Source organism: Hemicordylus capensis, chromosome 5, assembly GCF_027244095.1.
Source record: "Hemicordylus capensis ecotype Gifberg chromosome 5, rHemCap1.1.pri, whole genome shotgun sequence".
Classification (NCBI taxonomy): Eukaryota; Metazoa; Chordata; class Lepidosauria; order Squamata; family Cordylidae; genus Hemicordylus; species Hemicordylus capensis.
In genome coordinates, this window is record NC_069661.1 from 143,650,355 (window position 1) to 143,673,482 (window position 23,128).

General features: G+C 44.3%; 1 protein-coding gene across 2 annotated transcripts in view; it reads right to left on the bottom strand.

The window, feature by feature from the left end:
- Positions 1-23,128, bottom strand: part of LMNTD1 (lamin tail domain containing 1) — a 252,312-nt gene that overhangs the window by 14,493 nt on the left and 214,691 nt on the right. The window contains exon 11 of one of the 2 annotated variants that reach the window (XM_053255217.1): positions 333-495. The exons of the other annotated variant lie outside the window; for it this stretch is intronic. Coding sequence (XP_053111192.1) covers positions 346-495 — 150 coding nt within the window. The 3' untranslated portion in view covers positions 333-345. The remainder of the gene's footprint in view (positions 1-332; positions 496-23,128) is intronic. 2 annotated transcript variants of the gene reach the window in all.

Below are 23,128 nucleotides of genomic sequence, written 5' to 3' on the forward strand. Positions count from 1 at the left end.
GCACGGTAGCCATAATGTAAAGAGTCATTCGCTATATGGAATGGAGGGTTTCTAGACTACCACCAGACATTCTTGATGGTGCCTAGCATAGGTGTGGAAACCCTCTGTGAGGTGTGGGAGTTTGGAGTCATGTGATGAACATAACTACACATAATAACTACTGCATCCAGCAGCATCCATATGGAGGGTTGTTTCAAGTTGCCTCCATGTGTAGACTGGGCTTTATGTAGCAGCCTGAAGTTGAAAGGGAGCATCATGACTACAATGCATATTAGTGCTAATCCTACCCCTGTAGTAGCATAACAAGAAATAATCATACATAGCAGTCTGACCTTAGTGCTAACATTACCACGCTGTAAAAGGTGGTGGCCGTGGCATTGGGGGGTGGAAGGACAGATTCTGTACTGAATGTAAGATCTGTAGGCCGAGTCTGTGCTGATCACGCAGTGGGAGGAAGGACCCAGGCACGAGGATTCTTAAGGTTCCTGGCCTACCCTGTTGTATAAATATATATCACGTTATTTATTTATTACATTTATAGTCTACCTTTCTTTCATGGTGGAACTCAAAGCAATCTACATGGGGTTCCCAGATGGTCTCCCATCCAAGAACTCACCAGACATAGGCCTGCTTAACTTCAGCAAGGTGCGATTGCCCTCGGACTGTGCCCATCATTAGCAAGGAGGAAGAATTGGCTTCCTAGAACAAAGGATCCCAAGTGCCACACTCCTGGCTGAAGGCACAGAATTGGATTCAGTTTTTGCAAATTGAGTCGGAGTCTAAAATGAGTTTCTTTCCAATTCTGAGGTGTTCAAAGATGCTTCCTATATCACATTTTTGCAACACAGAAGTGGAAATAACTCCCATGCCTAAAACTGGCATATCATCTGACTCAGGGACGCTCACCAATGTTTAGACTTGGAATTTGTTTGAAGTCACAGTGTTTAGCTGTGAAATGACTTTAGTTAAAAACCCAGCAACAAAACAGAGTGCCATTGAGCATTTGCAGAGTGTCTTCCCTTGCCTCTGAATAGAATCTGAGATGTAAGGGTTAGTTTTATTATTATTTTTAAGGCATGATGTGAGGTATTAATTAACACTCGTTCATGAACCCTAGTCACATGCAAAGTTTACACATCTTTAGTAGGCACACATTTATTTACTTAGCCAATGTACATGATCTTTACAGAGTAATGTAGGGCAAGAAGGAAGGAAAGAAAGAAAGAAAGAAAGAAAGAAAGAAAGAAAGAAAGAAAGAAAATCTCTTTCCTGAGGGATCTAAGCTTTGACAGTTGGGGATATATTAAAAAGAGAGCATTTTGTTAGTCTGAGCTGGGATTTTAAAGCAAACAGGACATACATGTAAAGATGAATAGATGTTATCTTGCCCAAGCCTCTGGAATAGCGTAGGGGACAAATTCCAGTCATTAGAGAGGCTTTTGAGTCCCTTTCACAGAAGCAGAAGAAACTACTTCCATAAGATGCGATCCCATAGGGCAGGGGGGCACTGAAAAATCAAGTGACCTCATGGGCAGGTGATAGCATGGGTTGTTTCCATGCATTTGTTACCTCACTTGCAGGAAGGCAAGAAAGACACATACATTGCCTCCACCCGTGTGGCCACTGGCTGAGTAACATTGCATCTGTGCAATTTGTGTAAATGCAACATTTACACAAATTGCCACACACAAGAGTAAGCCCATTATTTCCAATGAACGTATGCTTGGGTAACACAAATGGCGCCAACGTAATACTACTAGGCTGATGTACTCTTGCACATGATGTGAGTCATTGTTCATAAGGGTGCCTCTGCAGCATAGGATCATATTATTTATTAAAACATTTTTATACCGCCCAAAACGTATGTCTCTGGGAAAGAAGTTCTCATGCAGCTGAGAGTGGCTGTGGAGGGGATCTGGGGATGGCTCAGCTGTTTGCCTGTTACTCACCATTATGTGACATTGGGTTGGTTTGCATGGACACCTATTTAAACAGGGTTTTGAGCGCATGTTTAGGGGCCATTTGGATGAACCCCAGTGTGTCGGAATGGCCTCCAGTGATGTCAGAGTTGGTGTCCTCTTGGTGCATCCCCACTCTCTTTGCGTGTTTGGACTGTGTTTGTGCAAACCAGCTCACTGTTAGAGGCATCCCAGTGTTATCAAATATAACACAATGGATGGTCCTGAAATCGGCACCCAAATTTTGTTCTTGAGGCCTATTTCTTTACTGCCGATGAAAGTCTTAATATCAACTGTCACAGCAAGGACCTCCCCACCACCCCAGTACTATCATTTTCTTCATAGATACTATTAATAGTATTATCACTAATAATTCATATTGGCCCCAACGATGGTAGGCTCTATACATGGTGGATGTTATCCTCGAGTTCACACAAGCCTTACCCACAGGTCAGAAGTGTGACATGACTCATCATGTGCTCTGCCCAAAAATTCATATGCCCCTTTTTATGGGCAGACTGAGCAGTGGGCAGATTGTGTGGGAATGGGTGTGTGTATATTTATTTATTTAACATTTTTTAATTTTGCCCAAAACTTATGATCCAGTATAGGCACTGGATCACATATGTTCTACATACAGTAGGAAGGAATGTGCCTACAACCAGCCTATACAGTCCATTTACCCTTTTGTGATGGACAGATCATATGGGTGAGCACAAGCCCTAGACTTACTCCCATGCCCCACAACTTTTAAGCTGCAATCCCACACAATCCTGCAGTTCACTCCTATGCATGTTTATTCAGAACAAAGTTCCACTGAGTTCAATGGGACTTACTCCCAAGTAAGAGGGCCAGATTTAACCATGTTTGAATGAAATTGATGGGCTTAAGTGTGCTAAAATGAATTGAATTGTGGCTGTAGAGTCTGCATATCCAGGGCCCATAACAATCAACCCTTAGTATTTATCACATTTCTTTCTCTCTCCTTTTCCCTGCTAGAATTTACAGCATTTTTTGTAAGATCACAAAGCATTTTACACATAATGCCAGCAAAGTTTCTAGCATGCCTGCAAGACAGGGTAGTGCTATTCTCTCTATGGCAAAAGTAATAAGAAGTTGGGATGTGGCCATAGCTCAGAGGTAGAGCATCTGCTTTGCATGCAGAAGGTTTCCGGTTCCGACCCTGGCAGCATCTCCAGGTAGGGCTGGGAGAGATTCTGCCTGAAACCTTGGAGAATTGTTGTCAGTCAGCAAAAACAATACCAGCCGCTGGCCTCCCTCCACCACGGAAGGAGGCTGGTGGTGGCTTCGGTTCAGCCTGCCGCGGAGGCCCCCTAGCCCGCCTCCTGCATCAGCATCTGACGTCAGACGCAGGGGTCAAAGGGTAGCCACGCTCCCTGCATCTGACATCAGACACAGAGGGCTGCGCGGCCACATTTGTCAACAAGACCATCCAGTGCCACGTTCGCATCGTAGCCGGGAGCGGCTCTCTCTGCCTTTTTAAAGGTAGGGAGAGTTGTTCCAGCCACACTGTGAGCACAGTGGCCTGGGTTCTTTGAACCTGTTCACGCAATGGTAGCTCCGCCCCTGAACAATACTGAGGTAGCTGGATCAATGTTCTGACTTAGTATAAGGCTTCTTCCTATGTCCCCATAGAAGCTGAGCCAGAGAGAGAGAGAGAGAGAGAGAGAGAGAGAGAGAGAGAGAGAGAGAGAGAGAGAGAGATTTACTAGGAATATCCTGTACGTTCTTGGCTGAGGAGGCCATTTGAACTAGGGACTCATGGTTGCATTCTTAACCACAATGTTATGCCAACAGTCTTCTTTCTTCCCTCAACCCCTAGCTAGCTATCCGTGATCTTTCTTCAACCCCTCAACTTTCTTCTTCCCTCAAGACCTAGTTAACCCTCCCCAGTTTTGTTCCAATAGCTGGGTATTTTAGACAAAAGTTGATTTTTGTGCAGATTTGTAACCCTACTCATTTACTAGCATTACAAAGGGTAAGCATAATAGAAGAAAGTTCTTGAGGTAGTAGGTAGGCTGCATACCAATGTTATCATTTGTGATGCAGGGATGGCATACAGCCTGCCTCTCTTGGGATATTTTTTTAAGCCCACAGATGTGATTTGTGGCCTATATGAGAGATCAAAGTTTGTTTTGCATTGACTTTTGATGAGCTCTGACCCCCGTAATAAGCTTTCCTCTTATTTCAGCATATTGACACTCTGAGTCTTATAACTGAAGTTGGACGTGCTGTTGTGAGGACTCTACTGTGCAGCTTGCAAAATGCAGTTGGGCCCCGCTGGCTATCAGCCAGGCGAGGGGGTGGGGGCAAGCATCTGTGGCAGGACACAGCTACATGGGAAAATAAGCAAAATAAGCAGTGAGACAGTGGCTCTTTTTTGGTGCACCAAATTCTCCTGTTGGTAACTAAAGGATAAGGAGCACGGCATGGTTATAATTGGACTCAGTCCATATAAATGGACTCAGAGGCGGGCCTTCTCTGTAGCTGCTCCCGGGCTGTGGAATGCACTCCCAGCAGAAATTCGTAATCTTTATTCCTTACTGACCTTCAAGAGAGCCCTTAAAACCCATCTGTTTGGCCTGGACTCTCAGGGTTTTTAATTAATTTTAATTGTTTTAATGTCAACCTGGTTTTAATTGTTCTGCTGGTTTGTTTTTTAAGATGTTTTAAAATTGGTGTTTATATTTGTATTTCTGTTTTAATTGTTTTTAATTTCTGTTTTTAATTGTAAACTGCCCTGAGCCATTTCAGAAGGGTGGTATAAAAATCGAACAAACAAATAAATAAAATTGGACAAGGGTGGACAAAATGCCCCCCTGAGGGAGGGCGTGGCACTTGCTGGGCATCAGCTCACTCTTTACTCTCCTCCTCCCTCCGCCATGACTCACTGGCTTGCTGTTGGCTTTTAATCGAAGGGCTCGTCGGCTTCAAAACAGACGACCCCACTCCACGAGGTAGTAGGTACACATGAGGAGAGCTGGTCTTGTGGTAGCAAGCCCCCTTTGCTAAGCAGGATCTCCCCAGATTTGTATTTGAGTGGGAGACATGTGAGCAAGATATTCCCCTCAGGGGATTGGGGCTGCTTTGGGAAGAGCATCTGTGCGCTTGCATGCAGAAGGTTCCCTCTCTGGTATCTCCAAGACTGGGCTGAGCGAGACTCCTGACTGCAGCCTTGGAGAAGTCACTGCCCCTGGTGGCGCAGTGGCAAAACTGCCGCCCTGTAACCAGAAGGTTACAAGTTCGATCCTGACCAGGGGCTCAAGGTTGACTCAGCCTTCCATCCTTCCAAGGTCGGTAAAATGAGTACCCAGAATGTTGGGGGGCAATATGCTAAATCATTGTAAACCGCTTAGAGAGCTCCGGCTATAGAGCGGTATATAAATGTAAGTGCTATTGCTATTGCTATTGCTATTGCTGCCAGTCTGTGTAGGCAATACTGAGCTAGATGGACCAATGGTCTGACTTGGTATAAGGCCGCTTACTATTGCTTATTACTATAAAAGTGTGTGTGTGTGTGTGTGTGTGTGTATGTAAGTGTCTGCATGCATGGGGACTGTGTGATATTATTTGCATAGAAAGAGAGAAAGAGCATGCTGAGAAAGTCCCCACCCCACCCCATGTGCTTAACATTTCTTCTGCAGCAACAACATGGGGTTGGTGGGGATCTTCACCTTTGTCCCACGTCCCACTCCAAGCTTGCTTGAAGCCCAATCCCTGAATAAATACAATTCATTCCTTTTTTTTAACCCTCCCCTGCCTCTCTTCCTTTGAAAAACGGGTACAATTATGGTGGAATTATATGTGTGGCCCTATGAGTGTAGCCCCCTGTTGGAGCACAAGGACAGGTGGTGTCTCCCCCCTGCCCCGCTTTTAAAAATCTTTGGGGTTGCCGTAGTGTGAATTATGAGATGAGAGCTGGACTGAGGAAAAAGAAAGAAACAAGAGAAAAGTTCTGGATTAGAGCGAGAGGATTAGAGCGAGAGAAAGATGCCAAGCAAAGAGGCAAGACAAGCAGGAGGATAAGAGAAGCAGGAATACAATGTCAGCTCTCTTCAGAAGAGTGGAGCGAGGGACAGAGCTGACCCAAGTGAATTGTTGGGAGCCTGAGGGTTTTCCACTGCGTGTGTGGGATAGGGATTTATTGTAAACTATAGACAGGCTGGAATCATTTTTATCATTTCTCTCCCCTTCCCCTTCTCGTTCTCACTATGCTGAGTGGCCACACAATTGCCGCTTCAGCAAGTGGCAAGAGCGAGGCCAGGGAAGGAGGCTTGGCCTCCAGAAAGTCCACACTGCACTGCTTGCACAATGCACTGTACCGCCACACACCCTCTTATCTCAGTAAAAGACCAGGTTAAAATCTTCAGCTCTCTGGCAGTGCAGCACCTGGATTGGGCTCGATCCTCGTGCTCCACACATGCACCTCTAAGTGGGTAGGGCTGCTTGTGTGAACATCCCCGATCAATTGGGCTTGATCCTGGCACTCCTCGCGAGCAGCCCTACCTGGATAGGGCTGCTCAAGCCTGGGTAGGACAGCTCATATGAACAACCCTGATGTTTACATAGGAAGCTGCCATATACTGAGTCAGACCATTGGTCTAGCTCAGTATTGTCTTCACAGACTGGCAGCGGCTTCTCCAAGGTTGCAGGCAGGAATCTCTCTCAGCCCTATCTTGGAGAAGCCAGGAAGGGAACTTGAAACCTTCTGCTCTTCCCAGAGCGGCTTCATCCCCTGAGGGGAATATCTTGCAGTGCTCACACATCAAGTCTCCCATTCATATGCAACTAGGGCAGACCCTGCTCAACTAAGGGGAGGTCATGCTTGCTACCACAAGACTAGTTCCCCTCTTCAGACTTGCCTAGGTTTCTTAATAAGCATTTTATTAATTGTTTTTGCAATAAAAGAGGAAAGATAAACAGAATCATTTAAAAAGATTAAGAAGAAGAATATAATATATACAGTTGTATAAAAACAGCAACAGCAACAAGTTAAAGATTTTGGTTCGCAGGAAACAAGCAGGCTCCCTTGCTATCCCCATTTGTAGTGTAGGGTGCAGATCCCACATCCTAACCCAGAATCTCGAGGTGCTAGACTGGCACATCACTGTAATAATCCCACCTATACCCCACCCTATCCCTGGCTGGGGGTAAATATATTTTCTCCAGGTATCTGAAAAATGCCTGGAACCATTGGACATCATTGGACATCAGTACACTGGACATCAGAACTCACAATAATTGGCCAGGAGTACAAAGAAACCAGTTGGTTTCTTGGTTTCTCCCCCCCCCCCTTCATCCTTTTTGCAAAGTGGAGGAGAGCATTGTCTATAACGGCTGAAATATGCAGCTGCTCAACTCAACTAGCACCAGAGGCAGTAACACCAAATTAACCTTGAAGAATGTAGTTGAAAGCCCCCTAAGTGCTGCTTCTCTAGGTGCATCTTAAATGATTCACTGCCAAGTAAATAAAGCCGTCAGATGCAATATGCTCCATGGTTCTTGAGCAAAGGAAAGCTAGCTTTTGTTGGATAGCCTGTTTACTTAGACATATTTGAAACTTTCAAAACATGGCAATTTTTTATTTTTCAGTTATGGGTGTTCAGAATGCAAAATATATTTTTCTAAGAAATGGAATAAATTCTTAGAACTGATTCATATAGAGCATGCAGAACATGGAACATTACCAGGCCATGCAAGATCCAGCGTAGCCCTGTGTCTTGTTTAAAAGGTTCTTAGCATATGCATCAACCTCTTCTCACTCGGCACTCACGTAACAGCCATTTATAGTCAGAAGAAAAGGGACCAGCACCTGGGTTAAGCACTCTTAAAGTGTTCATGGCAAGCCCTGGAAGCCAGTGATGGCTCCCATCAATCCTAGGGTGCAGCTTCTTGAGTAACTGTTTTTAGGCCTGTGCGGAGCTTTGGCTGAATCTGAATACTGTGCACAGCCCCCACTGGCACCATATGGAGACCATTCGCAACATACAGTGCTGAGCTTTGCTCAGTGCCAGTGGGACTCGTTTATAGGAAACAGAGCCCTGTCAAACTCAGCTCCATCTTGGAAAGTGCACACAGAGTATTGAGAAGTGTAGCCTAACTGCTAAATGAGCAAAGAGGCACCTTTTAAAGGGGTGATTCTCTTATTTTTTAGCATGGGGAGAGCAAGTGTTCCAATGCAGCCCCAGCACCCAGCATCCCTTCAGTGGTGGTTGCTTGAGTCGATCTTATATTGCCTTTTGTGACAAGTGTTACCACGTTTGCTCAGAGGCAGGCATGACTGATATCATGTCCTGTGACTATGCTTTTGATCTGTGTGGGGGAATTAGCTTGAATTGGGGCAAACGAGCATACAGCAGTCATAAATTTTGGTGATAGTTGGCATGGATAAAGGTAGATTAGAGTTAGGGTACCCAAAAGGGAGCAATGAAGTTGAGACCAGATTTCTTTGAAAACAAGGGATATGTTTTATTAATGATATAAACACACAAGAAAAAAGAGGTTGTTGACTATCTCCCGGGGGACCAAAGGTAGAGACTCCTAGTACAAGATAATGCTGGTCTTTGAATTCTAATTAATGCAAGTTTGAGAGGATCCTAGCATGTGGAGCGGAGAGACAAAGATGATAGACAAAGCAATGGAAGAGGTAGTTACAGTCAATAAACCTGTCCTGAATTTTGTGTGACTGGTCAGTGTTGATTTCAAGCTTAGTATTTGTCCTCCTCTGGATGGAAGGAGGATAGACTCTCCTTCCTGCTGCAAGGAAGTCAAAAATTGGCAGTGTGGATCCTAGTAGTTCAGACACAAGCACAGGGACTTGCGCTGACCCACTTCAGGGAAACCTCACTCTTGATAGAAGCTGTGGAGAAGGAAGAGGCCAAGACGGCAAGAACTCTGGCTCAGTGGAAAGCAGCTTAGGGCCACCAGTCCCCCAGCAGAAAAAGATTCAAGCCCAAGATCCAAACAATCAAAATCTTTAGCTGATTTTGAGCGCATGGAGTGTCCACAGGACGGGGGGAAAGCATGTTTGTTACACAAGCTGGCATGCACATACACAGACACACATGTCAATGGTGCACATTGAGGGGAGAAGGGAAATACTTTATAGGGATTAGATGGATGCCCATGTTGAAATGACCCTCAATGGCTGGTAACAAATGGCTTAATTGGATTTAGGGCTGGTGGTGTCCACTACCCCATTCAGGTAGTTGAACAGATACAAAGCAGGTGTGTGCTCCCTCTCTCTCATATACGATTGGCAATTTTCAGACAATCAATCTGGGGTGTGCTTTAGCTTCTAGGCAGGGAGGCAAATATACTGCCATTGAATACTCCCAGGAGAGACCTGAGGCTGTCATTGTTGCCAGATCTGGACCCCTCCTAGAGCAGGAAAGCTGAATCAGCGTGTCAGCACCTCAGCCCAGGGTATTCTCAGTCTTTGGTTTATGGCCATTCTTAGTCCTTCTCAAGTCATGTTTTCCTCTGAGACACTAGGAAGGCCAGAACATGCTGATTGTGTTCCTGAGCTCAGAGTTCCAGCATGGCTACAATAGGGGTTGTATAGAGAGAATGGGGATTCAGGCTGGCTGCCTTTAACACAAGCAAACGTTTGTTTTTCATTGTGAGCACTTTGTTAAAAGGCAGTATAAAAATATGTGTAGGAGTCATAGTATACTATACTTTCCCCATAGAGCATTATGGGAAAAGCTCTATGCTTCCCAGCACTCCAGGTATGCCTTCCAAGATGGCACTGGGGCTTGATAGGGCCCCCTTATATAGCACTGCATGCAGAGGCGTATCTAGGGAAAATAGCGCCTAGGGCAAACACTGAAATTGCGCCCCCCTGTCCAAGCATCTGACACCCATCTTTCAGATAACTTTACCAAAATATCAGCTCAAAAATACAAGTCAGGCTCGTTAATCTTTTAATATTTCAAAAACTATTTAGCAGTGGACTTAGACAGACCAAACAATGCTGGAAAACTACAAATTTCAGTATGCTGGGGCTCCTGAAATACCCAAATACTATGTGGAGGTGTACTTGGAAAACTAAACAGAAGTGCCTGTCTAATTCTCTACTATGCATTGTAGCATCACCATTACATAAGTTTTAAAAATCAATGGAGAATTTGACTTTTCCCAGATACTCTGTAAATATTTAAAGGATATGCAGAGTAAACTGTGTCACTGCTTGGAATATATTCTAGTCTTTCAGAAAGACAGTTAAAATGAGAGAAAGAGAGCAAGAAACTCCCAGTGGGCCTTAATATTAAGGATTTCACACTGATTCAAAGACAAACTCACCATTAATAGCCATATTAGCAAGACATCACATTTAACTCACTTATCACAAGAAGCAAAGTAAGAGCAAATGAATACAATCCTAGGTCATAAGCGTCAGCTCAGTATTCACAAGCCCTGATTCTCCGTACATAGTGCCAATGTGAATATGTGTACAGTGTATAATATAAAATATTTTTGTGGGTGTGTTCCCCCTCACCCTGCTGGCCTCTAGGGCCTGGCAGGTACCATTTGAGCATGTGCGGTGGCCATTTTTTAAAATAACCTTTTTTAAAAAGGCCACTGAAAACAAAATGGCCACCGTGCATGCTCAAATCACCTCTGCAAGGCCTGGCATGACCTAGGGCCTCACAGAGGCCATTTGAGCATGCACGGTGGCCATTTTGTTTTCAGCAGCCATTTTTAATTTTTACAAATTTTTTACAAAATGGTGCCCCCCCTTCAAGTGGCACCCGGGGCATGTGCCCTGCCTGCCCTACCCTAGATACGCCCCTGACTGCATGGTATGTAAAAAGGCAGTTCTATTCGGACCTCATTCTAATAGTACTGGCCCAGTTCAACCAGTTTGGACTCGAACCAACCGCCCCCTCCAAATGGGTGCCGGTCCAGGTTCAAGCTGAAGTGGTCCGGGTTCGAATGGAACAGGTTCTGAGGTTCAAGGAGGCATGCTTGGAATCTGGCGAGGATTCCCCTTTACAAGGAAAGGGGAAAACCCTGCCTATCTTTAAAAAAAATCCCAATGGGGTGGTGAGAGAGCATCTGTAATCAGAGGTGATGGCAGTGCGGCAGCGTGGCTCCACTGAACTCTCTGGACTGGGCCCGGTGCTCCAGCGCAACCTAGTCCAGAGTGTTCAGAGGAGCCATACCACTGCTGCATTGTACCATCACCTGCAATTACAGGTGCCCTCTCGCTGCCCCATTAGGATTTTTTTTAAAGGCAGGGCATCCCCTTTGCTTGTAAAGGGGAATCCTCACTGGATTCCCCTGTACAAGCATGCCCCCTCATACCACCGAACTGGTTCTGAATCAGTTCAACCCAGTTTGACGCTCAGACCAAACCGGGGGGCAGTTCGACTCGAACTGGCTCACGGTTCTACAGTCCGGTTGGCATTCGGCTCAAACCAAACTACCGTAACTGGTTCTGTGTGCACACCCCTACTGCACGGAGCTCAATGTGCTGAGAAACGGCTCTCACATTGAAGGTTTTTTCCAATGATAATAGCACCAAAGTGATTCCCGTTTGAAAAATATTGAAGATTGCAGCTTCAAATTGTACAGTGGGTCAAACAGGAACCCGTACATGCTTTTTCATGACCTATGTCATATCAATCAGCTTTCATTGTTTTGGTTTTATTTTTGGTTATCTGGAGTACAGTGAGCTGCCAATTTTTAGTACACGCCATTTGTTCTTGTACAAATCTACTTGACTTAGTACAATGAACATAGGAGGGCATTTATCTTGGCACATTGTTACACCCTCCCTTCAGCTGTGCTTGAAGGCCATTTCAGAAAGATCCCATTTGCAGAGCGACTATGCCCCTGCAGATCCAGGCAGATTGAAACAACTGAGCGTGTCCAATTTTACTGTTTGTATTACAGAGACATTCACTCTTCCTTCATCCACTAATTGCTATGCAAGTACCCAGGATGTTAGAGCCATATCTGTATTTCTATGCTGCTCTCTGACTCTAAGCCCTCTATTACATACAGCGTTGCCATGTTCTGCATGGCAGTGCCCAAAATCCGTCTGGTGCTGGTAAGCAGTGGGTCCAAGCAGTTTTAGTTTGATCTCCTGCTGGTTTCTGTGTACTACAATGTGCCCATCTAACACAGCGCACCACCCAAAAGACTTGTGCTTCTCTCACTTTTTTGTGCAATAGCTTTGAGTTTTTTATTTATAGTTATATAGTCTTGCAGTATTTATCAGTTATGCCTTTTTGTGCCTTTTACCCTTTTATCCTTTTTATACCTTTTATGTCTTTTATACCTTTCTATACTATTTTATGCCCTAATATGCATTTAAATGCTTTTAATGTTCCTTATGTCTAATGTTCCTAATGTTCCTTTTAATGTTCTCCTTATGTCTTATAATGTATTGTTATGCATTATACTTTGCATTGTGTAAATCACCCCCTGTATCTTATGCTGGTCTATGACTGTAATAAAGCTGACTGATTGATTGATTTAGTACAATGGATATAGTAGTCGTGATTAATGTATGGATGGCATTACATAAACCATAACTAAATAAAATAACAACAATTACAGGACTGTTTTGAGAATAAGGTAAAGCAGTATTTAGTAAAATTCCTCTATACAAAGGGCCACAATCAAAGGTGATTAAGTATGCATTACTCCTGTCCTGAACTGTGTCCCAGGTTTTGTGAGTCATGCTATTGTGTGATGGCAAGCAGCTCTAATTAGGCTTTGGTATAGCATGGTTGTTGATGGAGAGCAATCAGCACAAAAGTCCATTGGCTTTTTAGATAGCTTGCAAGTGAGCCCCATAGCAGTGTTATTTTTAGTAGCAGAACCTAAAATTTGTTAGTTGGAATGTAGAGCAAAAATTATTCTGCACTAGAATGGCTGTTTCACTGCAACATTACCACTGTTACCACCTGACAAAAACTTATTCAAAATATTTGGCCATTAGCATTTATTTTCCAGCTTGGTCCAGTCTGTTTCCCCTTCTTCCTGCCAGAAATATATACCCTCAACAAATAATTAAGTTTTCCTCCAAAGTGCTTTCAGCGGTGATTTCAGCCAACTTTTCTGACTTTGCCTGTTCCTCCAGCTAATTAATATATAGCTTTTACAAATGCTTTTCAGAGGATCACAGTCTTGGAACAAGTCTTTGAGGGATCAAATACAGTCCAAAAATCATGTCTGAAGTGATTGCCAACAATAGCCCTCAGAAATTTGGTCCAGAACCCTGGCTAATGTAAAGTGATAGAGCTACACCAATAGTTGACAGTTGCTGGTAAATCTGACCTGTTAGATCTGGTTTCGATCTGCTTCAGAAAACATAACATCTCAAAATTTCAGAAAGCATTCTGGAAAGCAGATGTGTGCCTGCAGCTGATTTAGATCTATGAACAAGAAGGCATGCCAAACAGAGAGCAGTGCCCACTAGAGAGGCCCTTTCCCCTCCAGAGTACAGTCTACAGAAGAAGGAGTTGATTATGTGTCATGCTGGCAGGAGGATGGTGAACCTGACCCTTGGTTGAGGCAGCTCTTCAAGAAGTAACAGTTACCTATAAGCTCAGGGTGGAACCCAACAACATGGCTGAAAGCATGGGGACTCTGTGCACATTCATGATACATTCAGAGTGTAAGTTTTTTCAGGGTTTGGGGCTCCCCCTGCAGGCCACCCTGCCTCTACTCTGTCATTGCATCGCTGGTCCTGACGTGCTGGCATTTAAAATATGTAAATAGCATGTTCTGGGGCCCTGAACCAACACAGGATTGTGGCAAGATAAAAGGGCTTTAATCCTGCTCCCCCTACCATGGTACCAATCTGGTTGGGGCTCCACGGATGCATGCTATTCGCCCTGGGGGAAAAATAATTGATTCCTATGGGAGCTCCCCCCCACCCCCCGCCCTCATGAAGGCAGATAGCAAGATGGCACGTGCTGGGTAGAGGGAGGGGGCTGACCCAGACTGGGACTGTAGTAGGGAGGTAGATTTTTAAAACTCTGATGTAGATCAGGGCATATTTCAATGAAGGGACAGATAATGAGGTTGTATATAAAGAAGGAGAAAATTCACGAGAGCGTTTTTATGCTTTACTCTCATGCTGGTCTCTTTTGTTAGGAGAGCTGTGACCTGTTCTGGCACCTGATGATTGGCCAGTGCCCTCAATGGACTGTCACTAATGCAGAAAATGGCCTTCCTCCTACCTTTTCTCCTTCACTTGTCTTCAGCATATGTCCTGCATTGATGCTGAGATGCAGTGTGGATAGTTCTCGGCCTTGCGATATTAAATCACACTCAAAGAGTTCCTAGAGGAGGTGACTTGTGTGTGTGTGTGTGTGTGTGTGTGTGTGTGTGTGTGTGTGTGTAGTCGGGTCTATTGCTGCAGCAATCAGTTACTCAAATCAATGCCAACCAACTCTTTATGCTGTTAGCCGTGTTCCAGTTTATGTTGTAATTTTAGTCTCAAGTTCCAAGACAGTCCTATCCATCTGGTTGTGAATATTCATAGATTTGTTTACTGCCTGCTTGGCAGAAGATACAGTTGGAATTATCTATGTTATACAAATGGACTCACAGTCACACTGATTTATTGAGGGGATATTGATGGACATCCCAAATGCTAGTCAAGCCAGAGAATCCATTGATGTGCCTAGAAGACAGCACAGTTTCACTTGCCCATATGTATTTTAAGTTGGCCTTACTTTTAGCCCTTTGGAAATAATTACATTAATACAGTAGACAAACCATTAGCATACGAGGAATAGAGGGGTGTTTTTTTGCTTCACATCTCTATAAAGGAGAAGACAGGCAGACAGGCAAAAATAAGACTACAGACAGGTAATCTGGGGCCTGGGAAAACATAGTCTTCAGATCTCCCACCAGTACCCCCTCAAATGCTGCCAGTAAATAATAATAATAATAATAATAATAATAATAATAATAATAATAATAATAATAATAGTAGTAGTAGTAGTAGTACATTTGGATCCTCAGACTTGTGGGGCCCCTAGGCAGTTTGGAGGCACTTTGTCCCTAGTCTGTGGCCCTGGGCAAAAGTGGCCTCCAATCCACAAAAAATGCAAGTGTATTATTTGGTTGAACACAAGAAAATACTGCTAATATATCAAGTGGCAAAAACACAAAGCAAGTTTGAGGGCTTTACTGGATCCCTTTTTCAGAGTATCCTTCTAAATCCCAGAGCTCCCCGTTTCCCTGTTCTAGGATTGTGGAATCCAGTTCTGAGACTTCTAACTTGGGTACCTAGGAGAGAGAGGAGCAGTAAAGCACACAGCAGGTTCCCTATCAAGCACTTCCTCCCTGCACCCAGCCTGTGGGCCAGGGGTGTCGTTAGGGGAGAGGGGTCCCGTGTTCACCCCTCTCTTTGGTGGACCTTTGGAGTGAGGGAGATAATGAAAAAAACAGGGAGGACTGGAGCTGGGGGCCCCTCAGGAGCACATCTGTTCAATGATAGCTACACACCTGCTTTGGGCAGAGCCTTGGTTAAGCAAGGCAGTACCTGGGAGAGAGAGGAGCAGTGAAGGGGAAAAGTCAAAGAACCTCCTTCCTTAAGGGGAACTCTGCCCTGTTGGCTGGCAATCTGGAACCCTTGGATGTGTCCCACTAGATAACACTTCCAGCAGTTTTGTTAAAGAAGGGAGAATGGGGCCAAAGCCTTGAGGAGCAAGTGAGCTTTCTGTGTTTAGGTAGACGCCCAGTAGGGATGTGCACGGAACCACGGTGGGGAGGTTCGAAGGTGGCGTGTGTGTGTGTCCAGCTTTAAGAATGGGGGAGGGTGTACTTACCCCTCCTGCCACTTTCCCCCCACCAGCGTCAGATTTTTTAAAAGCCCATCGGGATGGCAGCGTACCTCCCTGCCGTCCCATTCCCCCGTCTTCTGGAAATGACTGGAAGTATCTGATGTGCCCGTGCACGTGCCGGTGTGCGCTGGCGCATTATAGACTTCCAGTCATATCCAGAAGACGGGGGCAATGGGGCGGCAGGGAGGTACGCTGCCATCCCGAAGGGCTTTTTAAAAAATTGATGCCGGCGGGGGGAAGCAGCGGGAGGGGTAAGTCCACCCTCCCCTGATCTTAATGCTGGACATTGCCAGTTCCGTGCACATCCCTAACCCCCAGTAGGAAAACAGGGCCGATTCAATTTTATCATGCAAAATTAGATCTCTTTAGCCCACAGGCATATTATGAGCAGTGATCTTCCTCCTTAAGATCATTTGTTCTGGGGATATGATCTTCACACTGGGGGACTAGTGGGTAACACAGCATGCGAAACTATGATGAGGCTGATTCTATCAATGTAAGTTATGACTTGAATACTCTCCTAGTTTGGATAATCTAACCACCTCCTGAGAGTTTCATGGCTAAGACATCTGTCTTAGGGGTACCTAAAGCTGCTCCTTTAACAGACACTGAGCATTCACGGCCTTCTGAGTACACTGAGATACAATATTCAGTTCGGCATCGGTTTAAGAATGAAACTAAATAAACTTAGCAATCATCTAATTAACAAGAAGAAAGCTGGTTGCATCCAACTGAAACAAATAAGTTTTTACCATTACTTTACCATTAGTAGCAGATCTAGACTCATTAGGTGGATGAGCATAGCTTCACCAATCTACATATTCAACCTACTCTGTCTGGAAGACCAGTTAGATTTGGCAGTTGTAAACCTCCCCATTCATTTAATAACTCTGAAGCCACGAGAGATAATGCAGCCACTGTGCTTCCTGCCCAACTGTGTGATTGTAGACTATACATATTTCTCTATTTTTGTTTATATTTCTAATTGTATTGCACATTGTCACATATTTTTGATGTGAACATTCTGGTGGGTAGAAACGCAGAGTCAGCCCAGTTCCTGTGTACCAATTATAGAGCTTGTTAGGTCCCTAACTGAGAGTTTGACTACTCAGAATTAATCTTTGCCAAGAGCCTTTAAAAAGAAACACTGACTAAATGTAGCAGCAGCTCAAAATATGTTTTATAGCATCACATCATCCAGACTTGAATTTCAAAACATAAAGGAGTAACAGTAACAATGAAAGATTGACTGAAGCAAAGCACCTTCTGTTTCTCTAATTTTAGTGCATGAATAACAGGCAGCATCTAGACTAGTTAGTCATGACTAAGCACCATTGCAATCAATGTTAGTTTAAAAAAACCCTAAAGACATTGGCTCACATTCAGAGCACAGTCTTGCAGGCGTTTTGAGCACTGCAGCAACTGCTGCATGCTCCTAACACAGCATGCACATGGTCACACAAGAGCACTTTTGTGCAAATGTCAGAAACTGTGTGCACTGTGCAATCGTATGGCCACTGCAAATCGGGCAACTCTGTTGGCACAATTCCTCACATTTGCACATGGGTACTTGCACAACTCCATGCATACTGTGTTAGAAGCATGCAACAGTTCCTACAGTGCCAAAATGCCAAGACACTATGTAGTAAGTGAGCCAATAAAATTTATCCAAAGCAAAATTCGGAGGCAGAATCATGGCCCATATCTGCAAAAAGCAAAAACAAAATAAAATCAAGTTGGAACAATAAATTGACAAATTATTTGGTCCACTCCCTACATGGTCTCCTGCTAGCTAAACTGGCAACAACCATGTCCAAAGGCTCACCCAAGAAACCCTTTCATTTATGAAACAAGAACCCACATTTGTGAAATGCAAATTTATATCTAATTATTGTTGTGAATGTTGCAGTCCCATTTCTTAGAGGTGTTTCTCATATGCTTACTAGCAGAGCTGCAATTTCACCTGCATTCTTACAGCATATCCTGTCATAAGCTCCTGCCTTGAAAATGTTCAGAGGTGATAATTCAGTCCAGCTCTCGGCAATATTATGACAAGAAAGTGTTCCCATGGCTGCAGAACAAAATTCTCAAGGCAGCCCCAATTTCCCACTGAAGATGCAGTTAGGACACTTGGGGCATGTCTTGCCAGTCCAAGATTGTCCTTGGCCATCAAAGGAGATATCATATATATATATATATATATATATATATATATATATATATATATATATATATATATATATAAAATTCTCTAAGGCGTAAACGTAAAGGTAAAGTGTGCCATCGAGTCAGCGTTGACTCTTGGTGCCCACAGAGCCCTGTGGTTTTCTTTGGTAGAATACAGGAGGGGTTTACCATTGCCTCCTCCCGTGTAGAGAGAAAGTGGCAGCAGTGGCAGAACTGGCTGAAGGGATGTGGGCTGAGGGGAGAACGAAGTTGCTGAAGGGATGTGGTGTTGGAGACGCCCCCCCATTGGGGATGCCCCCCCCACATTAGACCCAGAGATACCAACCCAGAATTATATGGAATTCAGGCCTGTGTCTGACTTCATTTTATTAAGAAATGAATTAAATGCCTGGACTCAGGGTGAACTGACACCCAGGTCTCAACTGCTTTTTGAAGGAAGAGGCGATCCAGCATTGTATTGTGAAAGGGTACTCAAAGAAGCACAAAAGCCAGGCCAGAACAATCCAAATGTTAAAATCTAACCCATTATCAGATAATGTCTGTGGAAGAGGCCAGGGGCTGATCTCCCCCTTCCTGTTGCAAGAAATCTATGTTAATCTTTGTCAATGATTGCTCTGCTATACTCAATTGTGCTCTATAGAAATTCAACATAGGTAAATGCACACAAAGAAAACACCTATAGACTTTAATTCTTACTTTACTAACACCTTAACACCTCATGGGATGAGGCTGGCAAATCTGGGACAAGAGAAGATGCCCATTTGCAGCTCAGAGATGCAGATTTGCTTTGGGCAATGTCCCCTCCTCAAGATAGCAGCTAACAGAAGATGAGATTAAGATCTCCCTGGACTGGCTAATATGCTGACTAATTAAAAGAGATATCCAGAAGGTAACAGCAAGTTGTCACCTTTTTGGGAACCAGGAAAGATGATGGGAGATCAAAGGAAGATACAACTATAAAGAATGAGGCTTACTGGACAGAGAACTGGCAGTCTCTTGCCTACAGGCAGTCTTTTGCCTACAAGCAATCTTGTGCCTACATGCAAGATCTGCTCATGAGCAATCCAAGGGTTTGCTGCTAAGCCGCGGGGCAACAAGCAGGAACTCTGTCCATGGACAGGAACTGTCTGTGACTTCCACTGCGCAGTGAGAAGTCAAGACTTCCCCAGCCATGGTACCTTCACACTCTGCCTCGCTCTGAGCAAACTGTCTGCTTGACCAACCTGCTTGACCACCAGAAGCCAGACCACCGCTCCCAAGTTGCTGTTCCCAGCTACAGCCTCTCTCCTTCAGCTGAAAGATCCCCCGTTCTCAAGCCTCTGATCCTGGTAATGTGCTGCCTTCACAAGCCTTGGATCCCTCTTCCCTCTTCCCTACTAATCACTGCTACCCCCTTCCTAAGCCCCCCCCGCTCCTTCTTTCTCTGCTTCTCTCTAAATGTTTTATTTAGGGTTTGTTAGATTGTTAAATAGCTGTAATTACTGATTGCACACACGTATGTTAGGCACATTACACTACACTTTGAATCGGAAACATGTTTTAATGTGGATTATTTTATCCTGATGAGCAACTTTCTATAATAAAGCCCATTGAACTTTCTGAGTGTGTCTCTCTCTATCTCTGTTTGCACGCCCAGATCCTACATGGTCACCATCTCCAAGAACCAATTCAGTTTGTGTATGATGTGACTTTGCCTCTTTCCCTCTGAGCATGTACAGAGTGCGGAACCAGGTGTAGTTCACAACAGTGGAGGGGGAGATCGAAGTGGCTGAAGGGATGTAGGGGGGAGATTGAAATGGCTGAAGGGATGGAAACGAAATGAAGACAGGGCAGGGAGCCGGACTGGTTGCTGATGGTGGTGGGGAGAGACAGGGAGAACTAGGGGTGCAGATGCTCTGCGCCGGGTCAGCTAGTTCAAATTAATCCTAGTAACCCAAAGAGATGCTGCACAGCTATCATTTTATGACAGACAGACAGACAGCTATCATTATATATTATTCAAAAGGCAGAAGCCCCCATCCAGCTAAAGTTCCTTGTGACTAAGAGCCCTTCCAGATGGTGGTTTATTCTGTCATGAAATACAGATTGTTACAGGGATTTTGTGCAGTGACCAGAAGATGTTCTCCACATCCCATGTGGATTTTTGCCCTTTCCCATGAAACACCCTTCTTCTTTGTTGTGGTTGACGCTCATTCATTCAGACTTGATAATGCTAACAGAACTTGCATGATAAGGAAACATTAGATGGACAACTTGGCTGGATCTGATTTTTTGCATAAGCAGTGATGTATTAGAGCAGACCTGCTCAACTTAGGCCCCCTGGCTGTTTTTGGACTACAACTCCCATAATCCCCAGACACAGAGGCCAATAGCCAGGGATTATGGGAGTTGTAGGTCAACATCTGTAGGAGGGCCAAAGCTGAGCAGGCCTGTATTAGAGGGTTGCTTCCCACCGGCACCCCTCCTACTGAGAGTCCCTTTGCCATTTTACTTCCAGCTATTGGCTCACATACTGCATAATGCCCTGTAGGCGTTCTGGGCACTGTGGGATCTTTTGTGTACTCCTAACAGTGTGAATACAGTTGCACAGCACACTCTTCTGCAAATGTGGGAAATGGTGCAAATGCAGTTGTGCGATGGTGTGGTCATTGGAACTAATAGCCATACCATCACACAGTTGCTTTCATGCAATTAGGAATGTGCACGAGCCGGTTTGGCACCTCCTCTTGGCGTGTTTGAACTGACTCAATGAGACAGGGGAGGTTCTCTTAAAAAGCAGGTAAGGAGCTCCTTACCTGCTCGTCCCCAGCCCGCCACTTTTCTGCCAGCGGCGTCCACTCTCCAAACAGCTGTGCAGGGCTGCGGCACTGTTCCCTGCAGCCTCCACACAGTCTTGGCACATGCATGGTCAGCAACACCATGCTGACCATGCAAATGGCTTGTGCATGTGCACACCAGCCATGTGCATGCCGACATGATGCGGAGGCTGCAGGGAACAGATCTGCAGCCCCACATGGCTATTTTGAGAGTGGGCGCCAGAGGCGGAAAAGTGGCAGAGTGGGGATGAGCAGGTAAGGAGCTCCTGACTTGCTTGTTAAGGGAACTGCTCTCTGCTCCACTGGCAGGTGCATGAATGGCTCATGCACATCCTGACATGCAATTTCCAAAAGGTGTGCAAAAGTGCTCTTTTGCAATTGCATGCACGCTGCGTTAGGAGCACATAGCAATTCCTTAAGTGCCTAAAATGCCCATGACACACTGCACCGTATGTGAGCCACTGCCCTTTTAACACTTTAAAAAACTGATGCCTGTATTGTTGCTATTAGAATCTTCTGCCTTTGTTATTTTTGAGAATAAAACACTGCCCCCATTCATGTTCACTCAGATATAACCCTGACTGCTGTTAATTAGTCTTCCTCTCAAGAAGAGTGGGCAAGGGGAGAGGAGAATCACAGTAGCTGTGCCAATGATGTAGCTGCAAATTCAGAAGTGTAGACACTCTCCATGACAGCTCCCATGGCCATGCCTACCTCAACAACCAGAGAAGCCAAGAAGTACAGGTGTTCTTTCCCTGCGTGCCCCCCGCCACAACATCCCTGAGCTGTGCACTGATTTGGATGCAAATTGGAATGTTCTTTTAAAAATATTCTTCCCATCCTGACTGCTCCAATTGTGGTGATTTAAACAGCAAAACATCATTCACACAGGAACCCTCAGACCTATCTGGTTGAAATGTGGATGGTACAATGGTCTCACAATGGTCTACCATGAGTGCAATTTTCATCCCATTCTAGCAAGACATAAAATATTTACAAGTAATTTCTTATTATAGTTTGTGGCCAAAGCAAAAATATTAGCAGTATTAGTGTTATTAGTGTTCTATCACTTATTTCCCCCACAACAATAATGTTGTGCACATTATTCAAAAGTGCACAACATAAATGCTGTTGTGATTTGTTGTAAACCGCCCAGAGACGTACGTTTTGGGTGGTATAAAAATATGTTAAATAAATAAATTTAACATTTTTTAAAAAGTAGGAAATCGGTGGTTTCAACAGCACAATGCATGCATTTTTACTCAAAAACAAGTCCAACTGTTTTCACTAGGACTTACTCTCAGGAAAATCTGCATAGATTTGCAGCCAAGTCATTAAAGGGGAAGGCCCTGTCTATTTGATGAAATGATTAATTAGAGGTCAGCAACAATGTTCAGAGAGCAGGAGAAACTTTAAACGACATCAGGGTTTTTTGAAAAATGTCTTTCATTTCTTCCTTTCCAAGTTCCATGGGAATCTCAGCGGATATGTGTGTGTTTGTGTGGCGGTGGGGAGGCCAGAAATTCTGCAGAAGTCTGATAACCAGCAGCACGCAATTGTGTGTGTGCATTTAAAGCCAGACTTGGTGGGGAGGTGGGAAAGGTAAAGGGACAATAGCAGGTACTGACAACCAACTGGCAATGTTCCATCCTCTAGAGTGGACAGAAAATAATAACATTACAAAATGAAACTTGCAGAGACTGCTGCATGTGGATGTTTCATTTTCCCTTTGCATACAGTTTGGTAATTGAAACCTACAAAAACAAGTGCAAAAATGCCCTCCACCTGAAGGGCTCTCAAGTTTCATTGAAAGCTAGAGGCCTGAAGTTACAACTAACTTGTTCTATTTATTGGTTTCAATGGGACTTAATAATGGGATTAACATTAGCTAGATTGAGGCCAAAAATATGGCAAAAATGCATATTTTCCAGTTCCAAACTAGAAAAATGTAGTTTGCCCATAGCATTTGGAACACGTGACAATATCTTTATTTTGCATGGAAAAACATATCTGAGGGCACTCAACTACCAATTAAAATGTAGCTTCAGAATTTCAAATTTCAAATATAGGGACATTGATTCTTTGCTGTGCTCTTGGTCAATTATCTTTTCCTAAAGGTTGATTATAGGACATGTAAATTCTTGATCTTTCTTTTTGGATTCTGATCTTAGTTGGTGTCATGGCTGTTGGTGGCATGTCTTTTGAGTGTTTCCTCACATTCTTGGCATGGAGGTTTTAAGGAATGGTAAAGAGTTGTTGCCAGACATCTCCTGGAAGTATTGCTAGAAGTGATAAACGGAGAATGGGCAATCACCCACTAAAGTAAAGGTGA